The following is a 24,768-nucleotide window of genomic DNA, read 5'->3' on the forward strand; positions in this document are numbered from 1 at the left end:
CTGGCCCAGCGATGTCTGATGTCTTTTGGCTCCTTTGCTGCCCTTCATCATTACAGTGCCTTGGCACCCGCAACCAGGAGAGCGTGGCGTCCTTGTGAAATCCTCGCTGGGCGAGTTCCTCCCCTCATTTCAGGGATATTGGGAATGAAGCAGTCACTTGCATCACTGCAGAATGGTTTTCTGCCTCTGGAGCCGTGCATGGAGCTGCTGCGCGTTCGCTCCTCGCTGCACGCGTAGCCTCCGCTTTTTCGCAGTATGAAAAAGCCTGTTGAATTGTTTTGAAACTTCACAGCAGGAAAGAGCTTTTTTTTCCTCATACTCTGTTGTGTTTGCCAGGCCACCTTTGTGAGCTGTTTGACAGAAGTACACGTGTGGGTATAAATGCTTTGGCTTCACAGGGACTGGCTTTCCACATGTTTGCGGCTGCCCTGTGGAGGGGCATCACCGGTCCGTGCTGGAAACCTCCTGTGGCAAAAGCAGGGAGAAAGGGAAAAGAGGAGCTGAGGAGAGGTGGGAGGAAGGTGCTCGTGCTGAAGGAGAAACACCATTTGCTTCTGCTTCACCTGCCTGCAAAGAGATACGAAGGGCCTCTGGTCTGTGCCAGGACACTTCCCTCAGCAGCTGGGAATATGGTGGAGCAAGGGATCAGCCCATCCCAAGGATGGGATAGTGCTAACCAAGGGTATGGTGGATATGGGGTGGGAACCCCCCCAAATCCCTGGCCCAAGCATTGCAGTGTGGTGCCTTGTATCCGATGCTCTTGGTGCTGTGATGCTGGCGTGGAGGAACATGTTCCTCCCCTGTGGTTCCCTCCTTTCTTAGAGAGCACCAGTGATCTTGTTAATACCTCCTCAGAGGAGCAGGTTTAGAGGGCTATTACTAAGTTTATATTGAAAAGCCTATTTGTCAGGTGGGTTTTACTAAGCTTTTTAGCTTACAGATCCACAGTACCTCTCTGTTTTGGGGGAGAAACATGGAAGGTTTGGGCACTTGAAATCCTTTTTTTCTGGACCCCAAAGTGAGATGCAAATCTTTTCTCTGCAAAGGTGTTTAAAGCTAAGCATCATGTGGCTGAAACTGTGTGCAAGGAGGCCCAGCTGTCCCCAGGGCTTCTGTCTCCAGGATTATTCGGAGACTTGCAGATTAGAAGGGTGCTGAAACCGGTTGCCTTGAGCTTCAGTGGAAAAGTATTTGATGGTATGTGGTATCTTGCAGATAATTTCCCAGGCATCATCCTACATCGGTGGTACTTTTCCATCACCAATGCTATCGGTGGCCAGAGCTCTCTGCTTGGCTTATAGCCATGCTCTTATTTAAGGCACAGAGAAACCAAGGCAAGGGGGAGTGAGACTGAGCACAACCTGTGCGGGGAAAGTGCTCCCAAATCTGTGCTGTGCTCTAGTTCTTCCCCTGCCATGCCTGGGGAGATGCCAGTGGCTGTGCTGGGGATGCTCCGGTGCTCAACATGGGGTATGTGACGTCTCGTCAGACACCTGCGCAGAGGGCTTGCGGGTCAATTCCTCGTTATAGCAAATCCATGTATCTGGCTTGCCTTTTTGCTCTCTAATTGCCGCCTCCTTGCTTCCTATCTGCATCCAGTAAGCAAGCTGCTGTGATAGCTAATTACTCTCCTGGGTCGAGTGCTGTATTATAGTCTGTTCTGTCAATACTAATTGTTTTATAGAAATATGAAGTACCACTTTCCCTTCCCTCCAAGGACTTTGAGATGCAATGTGGGCTTTAATGATATCATTTGTCCTTCTGTCCAGTGTGAGCAGGAAAATATGATCTCCCATTTGCAATGGACACTTAGGGTTATCTTTTGGAGAGCCACAAGCACTCTGCTCTGTTTTTGGGGTCTGTTTGCCTTTCCAATAAAGCTCTTTCCCTGCCCTAGTACCTGGATGGTGGTGTGTATTTATAGCTAATCGATTGCAACCCAAGATCAGAGTGATGACTACTGATTGTACTGGTGAATCCAGGCAATCCTTCCTTACATGGTTCCCTTCCTGGGTGGGGTTCCTTCTTCTTGCTTTTCAACCTTTGGTTTAATAGACAGGTGTGCAAAAGAACAAGTAAATAAGAAGAGGTTGTACATGGGCATCTCCTGAGAGTGCACACAGTAGCACGTAAGGATATCACGTAAGGAAAACTCCCCTTCTCATGCATGAAAAATGTCAGGCCTTGGCGTTCAGTTGTATCTCTTCTTGCTTGCGCTGGCTGTGGTGGTCAGGGTAGGCATCCACTGGTGGTGGTTCTTGGCAGGGGGATTTATAATTTCGGATGTGTTTTTATTGCTCTGGAGTAAACACCAGATAAACCCACATTCATTCATAATTAAAGAAAAGTAAATGAAAATGTGCCCCGCGTGTGTTCAGCTTCACGTTACATGGTGTGTTTGTAGTGACTAATGTTTTGGGGCTGTGCTCTGGTTCTCTGTGCCTTGCTGGAGGTTTTGCTGTTAGCTTTTTGTCATTAGCAGTATTGCCCAGAGCAGGATGAACTCCCAGGTGAGCACCCAAGATCTGTGCTGGCTGTCGTGCAGAGATGAAATGGAAGAGCAGGAAAGGGCTTGGTACCTGGCTGTGGGAAAGGCCCTGCCACCAGGATGCTCTAGACCTGATCCTGACTGCTTTGTGTACCCACGACTTCCCACAGAAAGCTCAAAAATGAGATACAGGTGTGTCTGAGGTGCTGGTGTGATTTTAACGGAGATGGGGAGGGTTTTTTGGCAGAGTCGTGTTCTTCAGTGAGTCAGGGAGGATGAGAGGTGTCTTAGCCCTTCACTGCACAGCACCTCCTGCTTGGCTCGTGCCTCTGCGTTGCTCGATGCTGCTGCAGGGGCACGTCTTGGCACTTAGGTCAGGGCTTCAGCTGCTCTCCACTGGGTACACAAGGCAAAAGGAGATGGGCTGTGCAGGAGGAGGGCTAGATGCAAGGGTTGATGGTATTCCTCTGGCTTCCCAGGGGATTCACGGAGCAGAACCATACTTAATTAGACTTGCTTTCAGAAAATAGTTCAACTTCTGTTGCTATCAACACTTTTCAATGGCAAGCACAGGAGGGCAAGCAGCGGTGGAGGTATTGCAGGCCCACGGGGCCAGAAATATTCAAGAGACTGAGAACTGCGAGGTAGGAGTGCTGATACACAAGTTGAATGGTGGCAAAGGACTGCCACCTACTCCCACCGGCATGCCATGGTGCGGGACTGCTGGACGTCCTCGGTGCATCCTTGTCAGGCTGAGGAATCTTTGTTGAAAGTCTGAAACTGCTGTATGCAGGGTGAGATTGTGGCCAGCTTTTTCTCTAGAGGAGGGGGTTTTTTGTATATCATCAGGGATTTGTAAACAAAACTTACTACAGTATGGGCTGAATCTTTCCTTTATTCCATTAAAATACAGGGTGGGGCAGAAATTGGCTTTTTTAACTTGGTCTCTATCCTCTTCATCTGAGGGCTAGGTGTTTTTGTGAGCAGAGATTTGTTTGGTTTGGAGTTCCTATACAAGGACTTCCCATCCCAGCTGAGCACTTTCAGTGACTTTTTTGCTGTTTTTCTCTGCAAGCATTCAGCAAAGTTTGATTTACTGCTGCTGTCACCTGCAGAAAGTCCTGTTCCATGACCTTAAAATGCATCCCAACTTCAAACCTGCTCCATCAGGGGCTTGAGAAAGCCTGCGCTGGTGTCCTTGCTGTCGTATCGCCCAGGCTTGTTGAAGGCTGCATGTAAATTGGTCTCTAAGAACAGTTTTCTGGTCTCAGCCACAAATCTGATTATGGCTACATTAGGGAATGGAAGCATGAGAAGCTGGGTCATTGCTTTAAATTTTAGCATTAAAGGTCAAGTTCAGTTGATTTTTTGTTAATCCTTTGATAGCAGCAGCAACCTCCTATCTTGTACACCTGCAACTTCATGTGTGTCTACCGAGGCATAGGCAGGAGCTTAGAGATCAGGCACTAGCAAGGCCAGGCTTTGCCTCTGGGACTTTTCTGGGGAAAAGAAGCAGGAACTTCTCAGCTCTCACTTTGTTTTAAGACGAGAGCCTGGCACCGCTATTGCTTAGTGGGACCAGATGCTGCTGCTTTGTGCCCACCATCAGTGGGATGCTGGGGAGCCCCAGTGCTGTGCGCAGCCCTGTCCTGGGCAGGAGCGATGGCACCTCGCTCTTTGGGACCAGCATGTGGAAACCCATGGCAAAACACCCGCAGGCTTCAGTGGGAGTGGGGACAGCTGCCAGGCTGTGCCCGCTCAGGGCCAGTGGCACGAGGACGTGTGTTTTGGGAGGGTGCGGGTTGCGTGCTTCAAAGGTGAGTGAGGCTCCCACACACGGACCTGGGGATGTGCGGTGGCTCAGGATGCCACCGATACTGTCAGCTTAATATTCATCTTCTGTGTTTGCAAATCTTGGCATGAGCTGCAGATTCTTCTGTTAGTGTTTTGGGGCTATTTCCTTCAGTTCCTTATTAAAATGCATGTGTTTTTCCTCATTTAAAGAGATCATCTGTATCAAAAAGCTAATGATCACAATACCTGGCTTCCTTTTCCCCAACAAAGATGACAGCAGTGATATAAATCATTATGTTGCTGATTGTAAAATTGCTACCTTCAGGCACGTCTTTATTTTAGGGTTGGATTTTTTAGCTGCCACAATTTACAAGAGAAAGACAGTTGGAAATTTTCTCCTTTAATATGTAGTTTTCACAGCTCTCAAGTCTCTTTATCAAGTCAAGCTGCTTTGGCTGCTAGACTGGAAAGAGCAGAAGATTAAAGTGCCTTTTTTTTTTTTTTAAATATGCAGCTGTGCATGTAAGTATATTGTGGCTTTCCTGAGGTAAGATAAAGTCATAAAGATTTCCTGGTGGGCTTTTGCATTGCTTGGCTATTGTGGTCCTTGCTGCAGTAGAGAATGAATATCCTTTCCTCGGGACTCTTTGCTCATCTGTTTTAAGCCCCAGTCACCTTCCTGCAGTTCCTGGCATGGTCGTTGTGGGACTATGGACCCTCCTAGCACCAAGGTGCAGCAGCTCCAACAGTGCTGGAGTGAAATCTCAATGGGATTTTAATGCAGCATCATATGGAAACACTAAGGATTGGGCGATTTTTCTTTTTTAGAGTTTGGTGGTTTTTTTTTCCTCCTACCTATGTGAGGAGATGTAAATGCCTGTCTAGGAAAATCAGGAGCTGCAGAGAATATCAGAAATGCCACCACCATCTGCCCACCTCCCAAACGGCTGAGGTCTGTGCTCGATGAATGACGACAGCGGGCCCTATCAAGGGTATGGCTTGTATTTAATTCTGCGTTACAATCCCTTTAATCTAGGATTATATCCAGTTGTTTTCTTCATGCAGGGTGTATGCTGTCAGATAAAAGCAATAGCAGCTGGGAGGAGAAAAACGACTTCAAACAGAGGCTGAAAACCTTGAGTATCTGCGAATGCTTTTGTCAGAGACGTGAACCTATCTCAAAAAAAAAGTCCAGGCAGGTGCAGGGGCTGACAGGACTGTCCAGCTCTGATAGATGAAGACCCTGGGAAGGCAACTGGTTGCAAATGAAATGGTAATTGCTTTCCCCTCACTGAATGAAATCTTCTCTGAGGCGATTACACAGATTAAAGCTTCCCACTGCAATGTACCAGAATAAATATAGCCTGTGCCTCTTGCGGGGGCTGCTGCGGAGCAGCGTCAGGCTGCGGGATGCCTCCTGCAAGGTATGGCAGGGTAGCTGGAGTCAAGAGTAGAAATCCTGTAAAAATAGGGCTGGAAGGACCTCAGGCTATCTCATCATCTTCCTCCCTTGAAGCAGGATTGAGTGTGCCCAGGCTGCTTCTGGTGCTCTTTGTCCGGCTGGTCCCCCTGGGGATGCGGGGAGAGGGGCTCCTGGGCCACCTCCTCCCATGCATCTGCATCCTTACTGGGACAGGGCTTTTTCCCCAGTGTCCAACCTGGTTTCCTTGCTGTAACACATATCTTTATTTTCTTGTCGTGGACACAGGGAATGAATTATTTCTTCTTAGCAGCAGATTTTTCTGTACTTTGAGGACTCTTGTCCTCAAAGCCTCTCCCTCCCCGAGGGAGCTCTGCGGTTCCCGCAGCCCTTCCCCAGGCTCACACTTCTTGCCTTGCTCCTGCTCCCCTTCTCGGGGGCTCCCCGGATGGTCAGTGCCACCGGGGTGCCCTTTCCCTGTTCCAGGGGAAGGAGGGTGCTCCCTCTGCCTCTTCCCTTGTCTACCCATCTCTATGTGATGCTTTGGCTTTTTTTACAACGCAATACACCTCCCTCTGCTTGTGCTCAACCTGTAGTCTTCTCCACTGACAGCTGAATAGCACTGTGCAAATGATGTAGTGCACCCCCAGCCGTGCACTTTACGTGTCAAGTTAGACCGTTGCCCTCAAAAATGGGTACGTTTTGCCAACTTGGTAATTGGTAGTAGATGTCGCTTTGACCGAGGTGCAAGGGAGACTTTGCCATGCCTACACAAAATCATTTTCCTTGCTTATCACAGCATGATTTAACTAGCTGGTGGTGTTAGTGTTGTTTCATTAGGTTATGTGCTGTGTAATTCCAAGTACAGCATGTGCATGGTAGTCGGATAACACAAATTAAAAATCTCTGAAGTACAGGAGTCATACATGTGAGAGTCATAGAGATCCTTTTCTAGTCTAATGAGCTCCTTTCCAGAAGAAAAGAAAAAAAGCATTTAAAAATGCAGCTCACTTCAGTGTGTAGTAAAAGATAATGCATTGTGTGGGCTTGGACAGTGCCGCATGATGGAGCATCATGCTGGGTGGTACAAAGCGGTGTCTCTTCCCTGCAGCAGGTTGCTCCCATGATGAGTCTGGCTTTTCGAAGGTGGCTGGCAAACCTCATGTGGGCAAGCGCAGGTACGGCAGGAGGGGGAGACCCTCTTCCTCCCCTGCACCCAGCGTGTCCAGACCCCATCGGCACGAGCTTGGGCTCCCCTCCCGGAGCCCAAGGGACGCAGACTTGTGTCCTTGATGCAGCCCTGTGAAGGGGACTGCTCCTGGCTCTCGTGGGTTATTATGTGAAATGATTTGAGTTACGGGTACCTTGGGGCATGGGCTGGCGGGGTTTTTCTTTGCTTCCATTCTGCATTGAGCAGTACAGGGAGGCCATGAGAGTCTGGTTATTGGCAGCAAAAATAAACCCTGGAGCCAGCCCGGGTGCGAACAGGACAAGGCAGGTCCCTGGGAAGCACAGGCTGCTGCAGAGACGTTTGCGACCAGAGGGACTTGAGTGAGCTGGAGGGGAGCACTCCGTAGTGCTTTGGGTTGTGAAGGTGATCTCAGCACCATCACCTCCTCTCAAATGAATCAGCAGGAAAAAAGTATTTCTCTGGCTCAGGGCTAGTTAGTTTAATTAAAGGTCTGTTGCTCTTGCCAGCAGTTCAGGCAGAATTTGATGTAGTCAGCTAAGTTGGTTGCTTAAATGATGTGATGTTGTTATGCCCATTTTTCCTCGAGCCTAAATTTCTGTGGTGTAAGTAACAGGATGAAATGACCTGCTGCTGTCTGCGGAGAGCTGATGAGAAACGAGTGGTGGAGATGGTGGGGAGACACTTCAGACTGGCAGGGGGTGTGCTGTGAGACCTGATGGTTTTGCTGCAAATTGCAAGGGCCAAGGATGTGCCAGCAACACGCCTCGTGTGGCACGCTCGATAAACAGCCACCACAGGCTCAGCACCTGCTTATTAAACTGTTTTGAAGAAAATAACCTTGACATCTAGTTTATCCGCTCTCAAAGGACTATGGTTTGTATCTGGCTTTTCTTCTAATGAATAAAAATCTATATCTGTATCTTGGGGATGAATTTTCTCTAGGCTTTTGCATATCCAAAAGCCTTAGTGACTTGAAGTGATGGTTGTAATGATGGACTTTTCCTTCTGTCTGAAATGCTGGACCATAATGGGGGATGTAAAGTAGTACGTTTAAAGTGGGATTTGTTTCTGTAAACGTGCAATGATTGTATGATTGCTGTCTGCTAAAAAACAATGAAAATAAGAGCAACTGTCTTTCCCTTGGTATAATGAATTTACAAGGCAAAAATAACACTGAAGTGTCACTCTGAAACAGAGGTAGGCACAGCTGAACCCCAGGCTCTTGATGTGGTGCTGTGTTTGAGCAAGGGTTATTAACTTTTTCAGTTAAAATCTCTGTTTTGGAGATCCTGAGCTTCAAGGGATCTGATAACCACAGGGGTGGCTGGCTGTAGGAAGCAGAAACCTGAGTGAGTAGGCTGCACAAGAACTTTACGGGCTAATCCCAGGAAGATGTTTATGTGCATTGAGCTAGGAAGCAATAATACTTCTTTCTGGTTGCTTGTTACAGAGCTGTGCAAGTGAAGCTAGATACAGCCACAAAAGACCATCTTCTGATTTTAAGCCCCTGTTCTTCCATACCTGTAGTTTTCTCATGGACCATCTTATGTTTCTTGTTATATTATCTTCTGATTCTAAACCCTTGTTTTTCCATACCTATACTTTTCTTCTGAACTATCTTATGTTTCCACTGAGGATAGAAAAGCAGCCTCCGTGCCCCATGCCAAGGACCTTGGCGGTTGTTGGCAATAGCCGTTCCTGGGCTAGCCACAAGAAACACTGTGGTGGCCACCTGATTCCTTCAGGCTTGCTCCCAAGGACTGTAACCGACCTCCACGTGAATGCTGGACCAGGGGTAGGCTTATGGCACTGCTGACACCTCGCTGGGCATTTGCACTGCTCTGGCTCCGTCTCCCCATCCCAGCTAGGATCCAGCCCTTCTTTGGAGCCCGTTGAACTTGAGTCCTGGCTGTTTGCTCGTGCTCGCAGCCATGATCATTTGTGTGGTACAGCTGCTGGGACTGACTTAATGCAGTTCTGTACTTATCAAAGGCAATCATCGAGATTGGAGGCTTTTTGGCTTCTTGGCTGCCGCTTCTGTCAGTAGTTCCTATTAACACTAATGGAAATCACACTCTGGCATCAGCAGCACAACAGCCCCTGCACAGTGCTCCGCTGTCTGACAGCGTGATGCTGCAGGATTCGCAGAAATGGGATCATGGAGGTAATTCCTTCTGCGTCACACAGAGATTTTACTGCGAGGGGTCTTGCTATCACTTCATACGTACTGTGCCAGCTTAATGGTCTGTTATTTTCTTTCTTGGGAAGAGCCTATAAAGCTGAAGAACGTGGTGGGGTTAATGCTGGTTCTGTAGGCACCAAGAATAAAGGAAGAAAAGTCTTTTTCTGAACTCCAGCCTTTGACACAGTGCTTCAGAGGGTTTCTCTGTGGCCCTCTGTAGCTACAGGGAATGTTGGTTTCTCTTCAGCAGCACAGCAGCAGCCCCTGAGCAGGGAAAGCAGCCTGTGTTGCCCACCCAAATGTCAGCCTGTAGGCAAGAGGATTTGTGCACAAGTTTAGCAGAGAGCTCAGCTACCAGACCAATTCTGAGGTCTCCTTGGTCTTCCAAACAGGCTGGTGTATGCCTTGCTCTTACTGACTCACGTTGGCAAGACTCTGGGTTACTCAAGATAAGCATCTTCATTCTATCTTGCACTTGCTGCATATGTCTGTCTGCTGTTAGCCTGCAATGTGGCAAAGGCATCTATCTTTCTGTGTTGTTTTTCTTTTCTGATGCTATCTTCTGTTTCTGTGCTTCTCTGTTGTATCTGGATGAATTGGGTTTCATTTTCCTTGCTTAAATCACATTTCTGTGAAAATTGTCTAAGGAATTAATCATAAAGCTCAACAAAATAGTATATGGTTTGAAAAGAAGTGGTCACAGTGTAGAAGATTAAAGGAAATTAAAAAAAAAAAAACATTTTGGCCCCTAAATTTAAGAGGAGTTTAGGTACACCCCAGGAGATGGCATTGGAGAGGGAAGTGAAAATTGCAAAGAAGACACAGACATGCATCAACCAGAAGGAGTGACCTGTGCCCGCTAGTTCGGCGTTTGGGCTCGAGGAGCTTTTCCAGGGGGTACATGCTCCTGACGAAGACTTTGACTTTTGAGTCAGTGAGGGGAAATTATCTTCTCCAGGACTGGAGCTGCACCTTTGCTTCCCGATGGGTAGTGGTGCTGAATTTCTCAGGTGACTTCTATTTCCAGCTTCCCTGGCTTTTCTTTCCAAGACTTCCTGTGGGGAGAAATTTGTTGCTGATTTTTGTTTGCCACAGCATGCATAATCGCTGGCTTTCCAAGCCCGCAGCCAGGGTTTTGGCTGGAAGCTGGCAGCTTTCTCTGCTGCGTGGGTCAAGCCAAGCACTGAAGCGGGGATGAATTGGAGGTGGAACAAAGATTCACACCAGTTTGTCCTTCTCTTGTCAGTGTGGGCAGGATACTTGCCCACTCAAGTAACTGAAGTCTCTGAAGTTTGGAAACTGCAGACAAGGAGTGTCTGAATGGCAAAACAATGCTGGCATTGCTGAAAAAAGCCCTGCCAGCATGAAACCGCTGCCGCACCGAGGGGTACGGGCTTGTTCGTGCTGCTTCGCTGGCGCTTTCCTTTCATGCACACCCCAGCCTTGCCCGGCTTTCTGGACAAAGCCTGCTTGGTTGCATTTCAGCTCGGTCCCCTCTTCTTTACAGGGTTTTGAGGCCATGTCAGAGGAGCTGCACCAGCTAACGAAGCCGGTGCGGTGTTTTTTGGCAGCGCCCGCTTTCACCTGCGCACCCCGAGAGCTCGCCGCTCCCTCCCCATCTCTCGGCGTGCCTCCTCCCTCGCCCGGCTGCCAGGGAAGCTTGCTGCCATTATCCCGGAGGGGTGTGAAGGCATTTGTCTTTGAGACAACCATCAATCAGGGACGCCTCCTCCCGAGCAGGCTGTGTGGGCCACTTCTGCAATATGTCGCCGGGCCGCGTGCCTGGGGAGAGGCGATGGCTGGCTGTGCCGGTGCCTGCCCATCAGTTAGCACCGGGAGTGAAACTCTGGGCTCCTCTCATTCAAATATTTTGGGGGCGTTTTCAGGTAAGAGACTGGATTCCCAGATCCTCAGTTCTGCAGCTTTTATTTAAGCAATATTTAAGATTAGTATTTTTCCTTCCAATTTCTGCAGGTAACAGTTATCTCTAATTCTTTGGCGTAGGCTGAGGCTTGTAATAGGAATGCTTGAGTTTTTTTTTTTTAAAAAAAAAGCAATCCACGCTGTAGGCTGAGGTGAGCTGGAGTCTGGGACTGTGTGTGCATGTACAGCACAGCGTGGGATCAGAGCACACGGGGTCCTGTGGTCCAGCTGCCACCGAGCTCCAGGATCTGCCACCAGCACAGACCTGCTTCCAGAACATAGCCTGTTCCTCACGCTTGCTGGGAGGAGGAAAATGAGAGTAGTGATTCAACGCATTGTGCTCATTTGGGGAGCTTATTTTCCTGCTTTTTGTGGTTTTGACTCTGATGGTTTCAGTGACCTCTTCCAGGGCTGCTGGGAGCAGAAGTGAAACTCCGGGGTGGAGAATGCTGTAGGCAAACTCTAGCACAGCTGCCTTTTATGAAGAATAATTTGATTCTGTCTTTTCCTCTTTCTGTATGCCCACGTGTTTTCTTCTCCTACAAATGCTCCTCTGAAATTATATGCTTCAAATCTGCAGTAGCTGTGTTGCTTTTTTTGTGGGGGTTTCAACTTGTACTCTCAATGTGCAGACAAACTCATTACCAGATGTAGTAACAGGCAGTTCTTCCCTCTTGCCCTTTAGGACTGTACTGTGCTGCCTCTGTGCACAGCCTGCTCTCTTCCGTCCTCCTGGGCTTTTTCAGCCAGTGATAAGGTGGCATAAGAGACATAAGAAATCTGGATTTTGGGCTTGGACAACATATTCTGGGGGTGTGTTGAAGAGGGTGTTTGCTCCATCTGTTACATCCCCTTCTGCTGCAGGTCACTGCTCTTGTAGCATCAGTTTGCAATTTTTCTCATCCACACACAACCTGCAAGCGAGGAGCAGAGACAGCTCATCTGATGGGAAGGGGATAGCAGTGGGCAGTAACCCTCCCAGCAGAAATGCCCAGAGCTCATCACTCAAAGCCCTTAAAAATATCCTGCCTAAAGCCCAAAGAAGAAAAATGGCTCTCTCCTTTTTGAGACAGGCTTCAATATATTACACTGCACAGGAATCCTTACAACAGCTTTCCTAGCTTTAAATGAGAGAGGTTTTAGTGTGTAATCATGTGTTTTTGGAAAGGATCTTTATGTAGGGCCATATACAACTGTTGTGTTGAAAATTGCCAGACTTTAAGTAGCTAATATATAATAGTGGTAGCAAACTTGCTTTTTCTGGGTTTGTTAGAAAAGCTGCATGTTTAGAACTAGTATCTTTCACCATCAGCCAAAAAAAGGCACTACAGGCCATCAAGGCACAAAAAAAAGCTTTCTTTATAGTTTTGGTTTTGGGGGTTTTTTTGTTTGTTGTTTGTTTTTTGTTTTTTGTTTTTTTTTTTACTTCCAGCTTACCAGTACTGTCTCTGTCTCCAGGCTGGGTTGCAGGTGGGTGCTGGGAGAGCCAGGTTGGACCAGACCAGATTTGGCTGCATTTGCTTTCTGTGCCAGGGAGAAAGCATGAGATATCTTGCAGTTGGGCCCTGCTCTATGGGGCTGGATGGCTGGTTCTGGGTCACAACAAGCAGCTTTGGGGGGTGTTATTTAGCTCTAATTAAACTTGGCAGGAGGTGAAAGGCAAAAGACAACCAACATGCCAGCTAGAGGCACCAAGGGCAGAGAGGGATAGTCACTCGGGGAGCTAGGATGTCCCTCTTGCCCCTGCCCGATGCCCCCCAGGGATGCTTCAAGTGTGTGTTGGTTATGGCATTGCTTCTTCCACTCTACCGGTGGGTTTCACTGTGGGGAAGGTCCCAGTGCCAAGCCGTGCGTGGCCCGGATATCTCACCCTCGGGGTCCCTGTCCTTCCACCAGTTCCCCAGCAGATCTCCCTGTGTTGCAAAGCTCAGACTGATCGCTGCAGACTCCAGAGCCTGTCAGCCAGCAAATGGCCTTTCTCTTACCTTAAAAACCATTATCGAACTCCACGCCTAATTTCACACAAGCAGCTAATTGTCCTCTTTGCAGATGCCAGCACGGGACCTGCACACGCTGCACGCATGCTGCGTGTGCGCTGTAGTGAATGTGATTTCCCCAGCTACGTTTCATTTATATTTACAGCCTAAAGCTGAGAAAAGGCTACTGCTTCCTCCAGCCTCCCCTGCCAAGTGAATGTGCTCCGAGCCTGGAAATCTGAGCACTTGCTTTAGTTAAACTAGCCTTGGGGGGTATGTCCCCATCAGGCTCTCACGCCATCTCTGTGATGCCTCAGATAGTTTGCAAGATTCGCCCCTTTCATTTTCAGCTTCCTGACGTAAACTGGGACCAAAGACTAGGGCTGTGGAAGAAAATTGGATAATTTTAACGGTGCCTTACCTTAAAATAAATATTAATAATCACCCCAGTGGAACAATGTTATTGCAAATAATGTTCCCTAATGTCTCTGAAGGAGCAGGCATTCATTCTCAGCTATTTTGGGTACATACCAGCCACGATGCAAAGGCATATTTCTATGTCTCTGCCCGGCAGTGGCGATGGAAAGTTGAAATGCTGTGTTTTCTTGCAGTAGTTTGCTGCCTCAGAACAAACTACCTTTTACCAAACTTTTTCTTCCAAACAACATGCCCTTGTAAAATCTGAGATTACTCACTTTAGCAGGAAATGTGAGGAGGAGGAGGAGGTGCACTACAGTTTCACACCTTTTCTCTCTTGTTTTTCCATCTAGAAACAAGTTCTGTTCTGGCTTGACTGATTGATTGAACCTTTTTCAAGTGCTGTCTGAAGGAGACAGCTTATCTTTTACTGGATCAGAGATGTGTTTGGCTCTTAAACAGATTTTCTTTAAAATCTGGGGTGTTTTCTTTCTTTTTGTTTGTTTCCTGGAAATCATAGCACATGCATAGAATAAGGGAAAACTTCAAACATGACAAGTTGTACTTAGAGCCCTGGCATGTAATAGGTCAGGTCTCTTGATGGGCTGCTTTGAAAATGTGCTTTCTTTGGAAAAGAAATATTGCTCGGACCTGCATCTGCTTCCCTTGCCACCCCACCAGCCCAATTTCAAGTTGATCTAGACAGCAGCCCTCTGTTTTGGGGGGGGTGGTGGTTCCCCCAGGTCTCAGTGAGGGGCGGTGGGTGCGTGCAGGATGCCCACAGCAGGGCTGAGCATTTCAGCCTTTTCTGCCTGGAAGCTTCTCTCCATTTCTTGTATCTTGTTCAGACCCATCTAACATATTCCCTCCCCTGCTTACTTTGCTGGGCTGAAAACAGCACTTTCACAGAGGCTGGGACACACCAGGAGTCCTTGAGTCTCCATTCCTTTGTCCATTGCTTCTGCTCAGTAAGAACTGTTTTTAAAATAGCTTGTGACATGGAGGAAAGTTAAGAGCTTAATGATGAAAATGGTACAAAATTAACTCCGGTGATGGTCAATGTACTTTTTTTTTTTTTGTTAAAAAAAAAAGAAAAAAAAGAGACAGGCTGGTTTTTTTTGTTTGGAGATCTGAAGTGTCAGTAGGAGATCCTTAGTTCTGGTTGTTTAATGTTTTCAAGTCAGCATGAGCCACTGTATACATTAACCGGGAAGGACGATTAGCTTCTGCAGTATGTAAGGTCTGCCTGGAGTGGGAGCATAGAGATGAAAATAGTTCAAATAGTGATTTAAAAGTGCCTTTCTAAAAGTAGCTTGCTTTTCTTCTTGGACAGCCCACCATCCTAGTCTGTGAGAGGCTCTCAGTCTTTTCATGTGTGTAGCCACTTCTGGAGAGAAGTGAAGTGCTGTTATTCTCCATTCACAAACGGGAGTTGCTGCACAAAAGAAGCAGACAACTGGGCTGTTGGAGAGCGAGGACTTGCCTGGACACTGGGACACTGCCCTCCTCTATGGGGGACCCAACAGCATGCAACAATTTGTGTTCCCACCCTATCCCTCACCCACTTTTTGGAGTCAGTTAGTTTATGGATATTTAGCTGTCTTTAGGCTGTGCCTGGGATCTCCAGACACAGGATATACCAAGACTTGCCTAGCCCCTAAAGTAGTCCAAGAATGGAGATGCTTGGGTGGTATCGGCAGCAGTATGGGTTACTGATCTTGAAGAGTACTGTACTGTCCCAGTAACATTGACCAGGTTGGTGGGAAGAGGTTCTCCACTGATAGTTACTCCTCAGGAGGGGCTGGCAGGGTGTCCATGGTCAAAGGGGCTCTGGCCACATTGATCAGCTGAGTAAAACCATTCACATTTATGCAATTCCTTTCTTGGGGCACCTGGGCATCACTTGTGAATGTACCTTTGTAGCGCTTGTAGGAGATTGTCGTGGTTCAACCAGGACAGAGATTTTGCACAAAATTTTTTATTATTAAATAAACACGATAACAGCTATCTATTGCAGGTGATTGAACTGAGAGATTTTACATGCCTGTCTCAGTGATAGAGCAGGAGGCTTGGAGCTTTGTGGCCACTAGGCAATAGATGTGCAGCATCCATACCCCAAACTGACTTTTTTACTTGCCTTGTCAGTAAGGCTGTAAAACATCTGAGTTCTGGAAGTTGTCCTCAGAATATACTGGAAGAAGTGCAAATTCTAGTAGGTTCATAGCCCAGCCTGTCCCTGACTTTTCCAAGGGACACAGCGTGCGTGATTCATGGGAGATGACCTGTGACATTCTCCAGCTCCACACCATGCCCTTCCACTGTGCAGCACACCATGGTCTTGAAACATGAAAGTATGCGAGGTAATGTCTCAGAAGCTGCGTCGCATCAACACTCACAAGCTTCAAGCGACCATGTGTTGTTTGCCAACCAAAGGAAAAAGAGGATTGAAAACGTTACTGTTCAAGACTGCCTGTAAGGCTCAAGAGGAGAAGAAAGATCTCGATCCTTTTTCCTGGGCTAAGTTTGTGAGTTTTTTTGGAGGTCTCAGAGCAGCAATGGACTGTACCTACCACACGTACTGCACTGTTGGAAGAAAAGAGCAGGCCAAGCCATTTCTGTTGCATTTGCAGAGAGCTCCTGTGCCGGTCAAAGCAAACATGACTTGACCTGCACCTCTGACCCAGGCCCTTGCTAGCAGGATTTTCCAGAGGAGTCTGTGTAAGTGGTTGCGGTAGCAGCCTTCGAGACTTGGGGTAAAGCAGAGGGTGACTGGGAGGGAGCAAAGAAGGTGTTTGGGCTGGAGTGAGGAGGAGGAGAGAAGCCAGCTGCAGAGTCCAGCCTGGAGCAGACCTCAGGGCAATAAAGGGATTTGTCTCCTGCCTTTGGGGCACCCGGTGTTGGGGGGCTGTGCATGTCACTCTGTCCATCCTAGACAGCCTCTGTTCTATTTGCCTCCTGGTTTTATTTGCTAGCTGTATTTCTGCTAGTATTTTTATGGGTTTGTTTTTTCTGTTTTATTAACAGAGCAGCTACACTTTTACCACAGGCAGGATGATGCTGGGCTTTCTGCTGAAAGCTGCCAGATCACGATGATGCGTTCTACACAGCAGAGCTTACCAGGCGAGGCTGCCATCACAGCAGAAGTCACCAGGGAGGTTACTTAGAGCAGCAGTTGCCCCTCAGCCCATGCTCAATCCCTGGCCTAGTATTTCATCATTGCTATTTCTTGCTTGTATTTTGTGCTGGCTTCTCCATTTTTCTGAGATCAAAGTCATATTTTTATTAGTCGGTAAAAAAATAGGGGCACGTATCTGTTTGATCATACACAGAAAAATACCCAGCAGGGCTAGCTTAGTCTGTTGGATCTATTGCAAACTCACTCTGCTAATGGCTTGCTTAGGTAAAATAAGATCAAAGTTGGGAGAAGTTCCAAGTTATCTGTGCTCTTGTCAGGTGGCTCCATCTTGGGGTTATTCACTTGCACACCAGCTGCAGAGGAAGGACCAGCCAGGAGAAGAGACAGACAGCAGGAGAAAGCAATTTGCAGACAGGAGCAGAAGTTCCTGAACCTGTCAGAGGTGCTTTTTCCAATAGGTGTGGTTGATCTCAATCGAAAAGGGGACCCTTTGCAGGGGGGAGATGCAGGGTTGGCATGTGAGCGTTGGATGGACAAACCTGGTACATAAGGATTTAGTGAGTGAAGCAGGCAGTAGCAAGGTATCTTTTGACATTTCTACACCTAGGCTTGCCCTGTGATGGCAGGTTGCAGAAGGAAGGTGTAGCTTGGAATGCACCAGGGAGAAGGTTGTCATGGCAAAGGCCCAGTCCCAACTTCTGGCTTTGCTTTCCTCTTTTAGCATGGTGCATCACTGTGTTTCAGAAAGTAGGAGCAGCCATAATAACATTTTAGGTCTTTCATGTATGTTGAAGAAGTGTGCCTAGCTGGTAGAGTGAATCATAGAAAAAAAATGCACTCAGGGTTTGAGAGAACAAAGAAGAGCATCCACGTGTTTCAAAGAGAGCGACTCAGAGTCTGTGCTTTGTCTCTTCTGACAAACCTGCTACTGGATGTAGTCTGGGGCAGTGGAAAGGAGAGATCTGCTCTGCTTCATCTAGAGGCTCTGTGCCTGCAACTGGCCTAACCAAAGGGGTTGATGATTTACCTTCCCGTTACTTATCCAGCAGTACTTGAGCCTCTTTAAAGAAGAAATGTTCTACCAAGTGCCAAAATCATTTAGGACTTGCTGCGCGTGCTGCAAAGCTGCTGGAGTTTGCTGGTAATAACAGAGGTAGCAAGAGGTCCTGGCAAGGATTGGAGCTGATGCTGTGGTAGGGCACCGGCTGGGTGGTAGCTCTGGCTGGGCAGAGGAGGGGGCTTCCTTCCTCTGCAGGCAGCTCTGGTGGGTTTTCTAACCCCTTCAGTCACGTTGCTGAAGCAGACATTTACCGTTAGGTCAGGAAATATTGTTCTTGTATTGGTGGGCTGCTCAAGTGAGAGGTTGGTTCAGTCTCTGAGCTGCAAATCAGTGCTGGGCTGGCATGGAAGGACACAGGGGCTGTTTGTGTTGCTTGTCCCCAAACCCAGCATGGAGCAGGTGGGGTACATAGGAGTGTTGCTTTTGGAGGTTCCCCATCACTCTGACCCATCCCCAACATATCGGGTGGGCTGAGCAGGCAGGGCACGAGCTGCTGCAGGCAGAAGGGTCAGTGTGTGCCCTTTGCTGCTTTGTGCGTGCGAACCCAGGCATGGTGATGGCACGGTCATTTTCTCTGCAGCAAATCAACTGGGCACCTCTTCTGAGAGAGGAAAAGGTGGCACCAGGTTGGTGGCCGGGGACGTGACCGGTGCTTTCCTTATTTGCCATCCACAAAGGAGGAGCGTGGCTGGAGAAAGGGTGGGTAGTATGGATGCACCAGGGCCTGTAAATCATGGACAGCGTGGGGAGGCAACAAATTTAAGTGCCCACAAAGAGGGAATTGTATAGACAGCAGTAGATCAGTGGGTGTGTGCACAGTGATCCATGTACGGTCAGACTGTAAGGGAAAAGGACGTGCCAGACTGGTATCCCCAGAAAGATGGATTGTGGCTATCAGAAAGCAAAGCACAAGGAGCTCTCTCTGGTAACAAATATTCAACTTCTCTGAAACAACTAGAAAATAAACTGTTAGGCAGCTGGGAAAAGTTCCCTGAGACTGGCAGTTAATGCTGGTCGCTTACATTAACAGTGAAAAGCCAGTGACGTTCAGCTGTTTGCAAAGCAGCCCTGTCTGCCCAGGAGAGTTTGCAAGTAAAACCCCAAACGCTGGGGATGTGAGTCACCCCCCGTGTGGTCCTCTCTCTCGTCAGGGGGAAAGCGGCATCGGCGCAGGGAGAACCTTGATGCGTTTTCCCAGTGCAAAATAACCTGATGGATTTTTTCTAGTCTCATGCCCGTTGCTGGGGCTTCTGGCCTCTCCCCTGGGGCCAGCACTCAGCTGCTCTGGCCCCCCACACCTTCTTCCCTCCCTTCCACGTTGTTCACGTCGTGGCTGGTTTTCTGACTGTGGAAGTGGTGATGATGAGGGATGCTCATTCAGTTGGTTTAGCTTCTTCTTAAATCACCTGGTGCTGAGGAGCAATAAAGTATTTATTAGATGTTACGAAACCAAACCCAGAACAACAGCACAGTGAGCAGTTAAATATTCCTCCTTGCAGTGGTACCTGAACGGCGGGTGCCCTGAGGAGGGAGAGCTCTGTGCTGCTTTTGGTGTCTCTAGACAAAAGGCAGAGGTGCTTCCCCTGGGAATTAACTGCAGTCCCCAGCTGAAGCGATTCCTGCGAGACACGGGTGATACTGATGGGCTGAGCCGTCAGGGACCGGCGTGCAGCACCGCGGTGCAGCCTTGAGTCCTGGCTGCGGGGCAGACCCTTCTGGTGGGGTGCGCTGGGTGCAAGGGCACCGTTAGCCGTCAGTGCACCGAAACACCCAGTCCTCGATCAGAGGTGTTCAAGTGTGGCAGTAAAGGGGGTCACCCCTCCAACCCAGGGGTGCCTTTCACCTGAAAACCTCCTTCTACAGAGTTCAGATCTGACAGCTATTCCAGCAGCTGTCACATTGATGGATATGGCTTTATTAGCTGGTTTGAGTACACGTACAGCTGTGGATGGGTTATTCTGTAGCCTGTCACTGAAAAATCAACGGTTAGCCCTAAAACATTTGGCAATCTGCAATCTAGGATGGCCTGTCCTTGCAAACCTTCTGCTGGATATGGTACTGCCATAGCGTAATGGAGGTTGCAAGGGACTTCTGGAGGTCTCTGGCCCAATTTCTCTGCTCAAAGCAGGGCTCCCTACCAAACCAGATTATGTTCACGCAATCAGGTTGTGAAAATTTGCAAGGCTGGAGATGACACAGCCTCTCTGGCCCCCCATCTCAGTGCTGGACCACCCTCACTGCAACATTACGCAAGAATTCTTATAAATTCTTATGAAATGCTCCTTTCTATTAGCTTTCGAGGCATGTCATCTGTGGCTCTTGGACATTTAATACTGTTGGTGTGCATCATACAAAGCTTGGAAAGACAATTGTCCTGCAAGTGCAAGTCATCTTGTTTTCTTCACACATGCAGGTTTGAAAGTTCACTTTAAAAAAGTGATGATCTGCAGAAGTTGTTCTGGTTCTTTGAGGTTCAAAGCACCTAAATCTGAGACTCTGCTTTGAGCCCATCCATGATACAGCATGGGGTATAAAACGTCTTAGTGTGTAATATAGACCCTAAGCAGCGAGCTGTATGGCCGTATTTATTCCTGCATGCTCAGACACAGCAAAACGTTCTGGAGAGAGGATGGATTAGCGGGGCACGTTGCTGTGTATAACTTTTTTAGGGAACTTTTCTGTGCCAAGCAGCTCCTCTTTGCGATGTTTGCGTTCCCACGGTGTAGGCGAAGGAGGCTGGAGACCATGTGCAGAGATGGTGCCAGCTGTTCGCTGGCTGGAACAATTCTGGAGAAGGTGCCATAGCTCCGTGCATTCAGGTTTGTGTTCGGCTCTGAGTCAGATGGAATATGTGCAGAAATAACACGTAGCAAGAAAGCTGCCAGTGAGCATTTGTCCCGAGGAGGCTGGTGTGCCATTTGCTGAGATCTCCATCAAGCACATTCAAGAAATTGCCTCTGTGACTTGCTTGTGACCATGGTGGGGACATGGCACATGCCAGAGATTGTTCCACCCTATTTCTGAGGTCACTAGATTGTGCTGGGAATGCAGTTTCTCTTTAAAAAAAAGTATTTAGACCAAGAAGGTAGGGAGCATTTGGATACCCACATCTAGTCAGTGGTGAGCTCTTTGCCGTAATTTAGTCTGTTATGGAGAAGACCTCTGCCAAGCTTCTTATAAAAAGCCGTGCAATCCACTAAGGATGCCAGCCCAAAGCTCCATGGGAACGCTGCCTGATACCTGTGCCAGGAGTTCATCATCTCTGACTCAATTAATTACATTTTTAATATGCATGTGTGTATCTGGCAACTTAAGTACTCACATGCTTTAGATAGATAAAGGCTGTGAAACACTCTGCATAAACTCACCACAATATTAACTTCGGAGCTTCACTTGGGTCCAGAGTCACTGCATGCAAGCAGGGTGTTCTGCAATGTCTGTCAAATGCAGAAATGACTGTTACTTCTTTAACGGCTGTCACACACTGAAAGCAGTTGTGGGGAAAAGCAGTGAGGGTTGGAAAAGCGAGGGAAGGTAAATAGAATAAACTTCTTCCACCCACCACAGTACTCCTGCTTACTCCCAGTTCTCTACTTCTCTCCTGTGTGACGGCACCTGGATTTGTATTTGCATCAGGGGCAGGGATGCTCTGCCCCCCCCCCCAGTCTTACACCCGCAGGGCTCGCAACCCAACAGGGCTTCGCCTCCGGCCGTAGCTGGTGCGAAGGCTGTGCTATTGTACTGATGGGCTTCGAGGGGGAAGCAATTCTGTTGTTTTCCGCTATTTGTAAGCGCACTATGGAAGGTAACTAAATGGGAAGTGGTTTGTATTGGCCCCTTAGTGGCCTTACTGGATCTGCAGAAGCTGTTGGCTTGCTTCATGTGGATTTCTAGCTCATCGCTGGTGCCTCTAATAATGAGAGATAAAGTAACACCCCTGCCTTTAAAACACTTAAGCTTCCAGGTGGGTGTTCAGGGCACGTGCTCTTCTAAGCCTGTGGTGGGTTGGCGGCATTGCTTGGCCCTGCTTAAAGGCTTTGGAGCGTCATGTTGGGGGTGAAGTGATCCCCCTGCCCCGGTCCAGCCTCTGCCGGGGAGGTGGTGCCTCCCGGCTGCCCGAGGGGCAGTTCTGGGCTTCGGCAGCAATGCCCTCAGTGCCTGACGGGAGGGGAAGAGGCGTAAAATAGGAGATGGAGCGTGCTGGGCAGATTTCGTTGACCTGCGGGATCTGACTACGCTCCGCTTCCCGGCTGGTGCTGACTTTCTGCACCAGGCGGCTGCTGCTGTGCTGCAGAAGCTAAATTTAATATGAAAGGAGCTTAATTCTGGCTCAGATTGTCTGCTTTCTTGATAACGTCCGTAACAGCGGCACAGACGCAGATCAATACACCAGTGCTGCTTCACGGTCTGGTGGGAATGGAAGACCGAGGATTCTGCTAGCCAAGGACTGGGCCATGCTGCAGCCTGGTGTGATCGGAGAGGATCTCCTTTTCCCTGGATGAGGAAAATACTTGCATAAAGCTTGAGGGCGAGGAGGAGGCAACTGACACTCCAATAGAGACAAATCCAATGATTCATTTCCACAGCCCCCGGGAGCTCACATGTGAGCTGTGTATTGGGAGTTTCTAGGAATTTCAAGGAGCATCATTTGTTTTGAAGGTAACCTGTCAGTATTGAGGAAGGAGCATGAAATATTGCTGCTAGATGGCATTATAGAAATTGAACAAGCAAGGACTTCTGGAGGTTGTCCTAGGAAATAACCTGGAAAAAAACAAACAAAAAAATGCCACGCACATTGTTAAAATCCCAAAAGAAAAGCCTCCTGGCTCAGAGTATCTGTGCTCTTAGTGTGTCTGTCTTTGTGCCTCAACACCCTGATTTCAGTGTTACCTGTAGTTTTCCTGTTTCTTTCCTTGGTTTCATACGGCCTCTATCGCCCCGTCGTTTCTGCCTGACATTCACAATGGCTGCTAATACAAAACTGTCAATACATTTAATTAACATCCTGCTTTTCTCTTCTCCCAGATAATTAAATGCTTAATAAAAACAGACCTAGCACCTTCCCACAGGTGTCTCCCACTCGATCACTACATTGTCTCTGGCTCCTCTTATCGCTGACCCAGTTTTCTTTTCAATTCCATCAGGGCTTCCATCAGCTCAGATAGGTTTGGAGCCTCCTTTATGTCTGATGCTGTGCATATTGCCCAAGGGCTCATGATGTCTAGGGTGCTATTGGCAAATGCCACAAAGGGTTTTAGGTGCCTAACAAGGCAAATGGACTCTTAGAGCCAAAAATTAGATCCTGCCAGCCTTAAAGCCGGGAGCTTTTGGCAGTGCTTTTCCACAGGGCTCATTGTAGATGATGACCAAGGCTGAGGTGGGTCAGGTTAGAGGGACAATCCTTGCTCCAGCCCTGTGACGCTGAGCCTTGTTGCATGTGTGAGGCCCTGTGAAGTGTGGGCTGCTGTTTTGGGGGTGGCAATTACCCGTCTTTCCAGCACCCCCAGGGATGGCAAAGGCTGTTCCATGTTTTCTGAAGCGGAGCATATTGAGTCTTGCTTTATGTCACTTTGATGAACACCTCTCCATAAGCACCCGGATAAACTAATCCCAGATTATCACATCAAATTGCCATTGCTCACTAACCCTACTCAGCGTGGTGTTGCAGAATTAATTACCAGTATTCATGATGTTCATTACTGCAGTCCCTAAACACCCCGCGTGGCACATCGTCTAGATCTAGTGATATTTATCGTTGAATTTTCCAAGTGGTCCCTCTCGTGCTTTTTATCACTAGTTGTGTTTACCAGGGTTCATTATGCTCTAGTTGTTTGGATGTCTGTAGTTTTTGATACTTTATTCAAAGCCATTTAGACATTTAGAGTGATTGCTTTTATTTTTCTTTTCCATTCTACTGGGCTGATTTCTTCTGCTGGCATACAACCCCTCTTCTCTAGACCTTTTGGTCATTAGTAAACAGTTGTCCTAATTCTTACTGCTCTCTCTTCCCTTTAAGTTTGAAGTTGTCATATATACATCTTGTTTGCTTCCTTCTCTTTTGTCTAAATTAATTCTTATCCTCAAACCTGAAGTAGCCACATGGTAAATGAGGCATAACTACAGTTAAATGCCTGCAGTACTTCAGTATGAGCGTTATCAGCATCTTAAGCTGTTGTACTGGCATTGCTGGTACATGACTTATGTGCCTGCTGTGACTTTGACTGCACTGCAAGTGAAGATGTGGGTGTTTTTAGCTATATCTGTTTTTAAACTGACAGATAAATTGGCAAAATAATGTCATGTTATCTTACAAGGCTGGAACAAACCCTTGTAAACTTTCTATTGATGTCACTGTGCCAAAATAAGAACTATCTTGTAAGTTGTACCAACTGTATGCTGGACAGAAGCTGTTTTGAGCAGCAAAGAGAAAGCAGAGAAGGTCCTTGCTAGGCTAAGTAGAAGAGGTTTGCCCTCGTATGATCTCTTTGGCATTAAATGGCATTAAATTCTTTCACCACTGGTCCCAACTGCTGTTTTATATGTGACAAGCCAAAAGAAATGAGCAAGGAAAAAAAAACAAACGAGGAAAGACCAAGGCCCTGGAGTGCTGAGGAGTGCCATCTTCAACAGCCAGCTTGCAAGGCTTCCCGTTCAGTGATAAAAACTTATCTTCTGAACGGGAGGAGAGGCTAAATGGGGAAGAGATTGCGCTGAAACAGTCTCTTCCAAGCATGCACACAGCAGCTTGCTTTTAACTTGGGTATACCTGAAGCAGTAAAAGTCTTGTGTGCGTTTTGTGGTGGCAGAGTTGTTTAGAAGTGATGTTGAGGGTGGTTTTAGGTGCTCACGATGATCAAATGAACTTGCCAGGCTGAAGAATGTGTGTGTGTGTGTGTACCCACGTATGGCTGATTCCTCATCTATTGCTGCAGTCCCCAAAGGAGAGCAGAAGTGCACATCATTAGCACCCTGATAAGATATTGCAGAAGAATTAGTGGTTTTTTCCCTCATACATAAACCTTTCTTGACTTATTTTCTCCTTTTCCATGTTTTGCAGATAAGTAAGCAGCAGCTCCAGACAATCAAAGATCGTTTCCAGGCCTTTCTCAATGGAGAAACCCAGATTGTGGCAGATGAAGCATTTATAAATGCTGTCCAAAGCTACTATGAGGTAAGGAGA

General features: G+C 47.7%; 1 protein-coding gene across 12 annotated transcripts in view; it reads left to right on the top strand.

The window, feature by feature from the left end:
* Positions 1–24,768, top strand: part of CADPS (calcium dependent secretion activator) — a 221,040-nt gene that overhangs the window by 18,996 nt on the left and 177,276 nt on the right. For all 12 annotated transcript variants that reach the window (XM_075053380.1, XM_075053382.1, XM_075053379.1 and 9 more), the window contains exon 2: positions 24,646–24,759. In XM_075053380.1, the coding sequence (XP_074909481.1) occupies positions 24,646–24,759 (114 nt within the window). The remainder of the gene's footprint in view (positions 1–24,645; positions 24,760–24,768) is intronic.

Source organism: Buteo buteo, chromosome 21, assembly GCF_964188355.1.
Source record: "Buteo buteo chromosome 21, bButBut1.hap1.1, whole genome shotgun sequence".
In the NCBI taxonomy this organism is placed as follows: domain Eukaryota; kingdom Metazoa; phylum Chordata; class Aves; order Accipitriformes; family Accipitridae; genus Buteo; species Buteo buteo.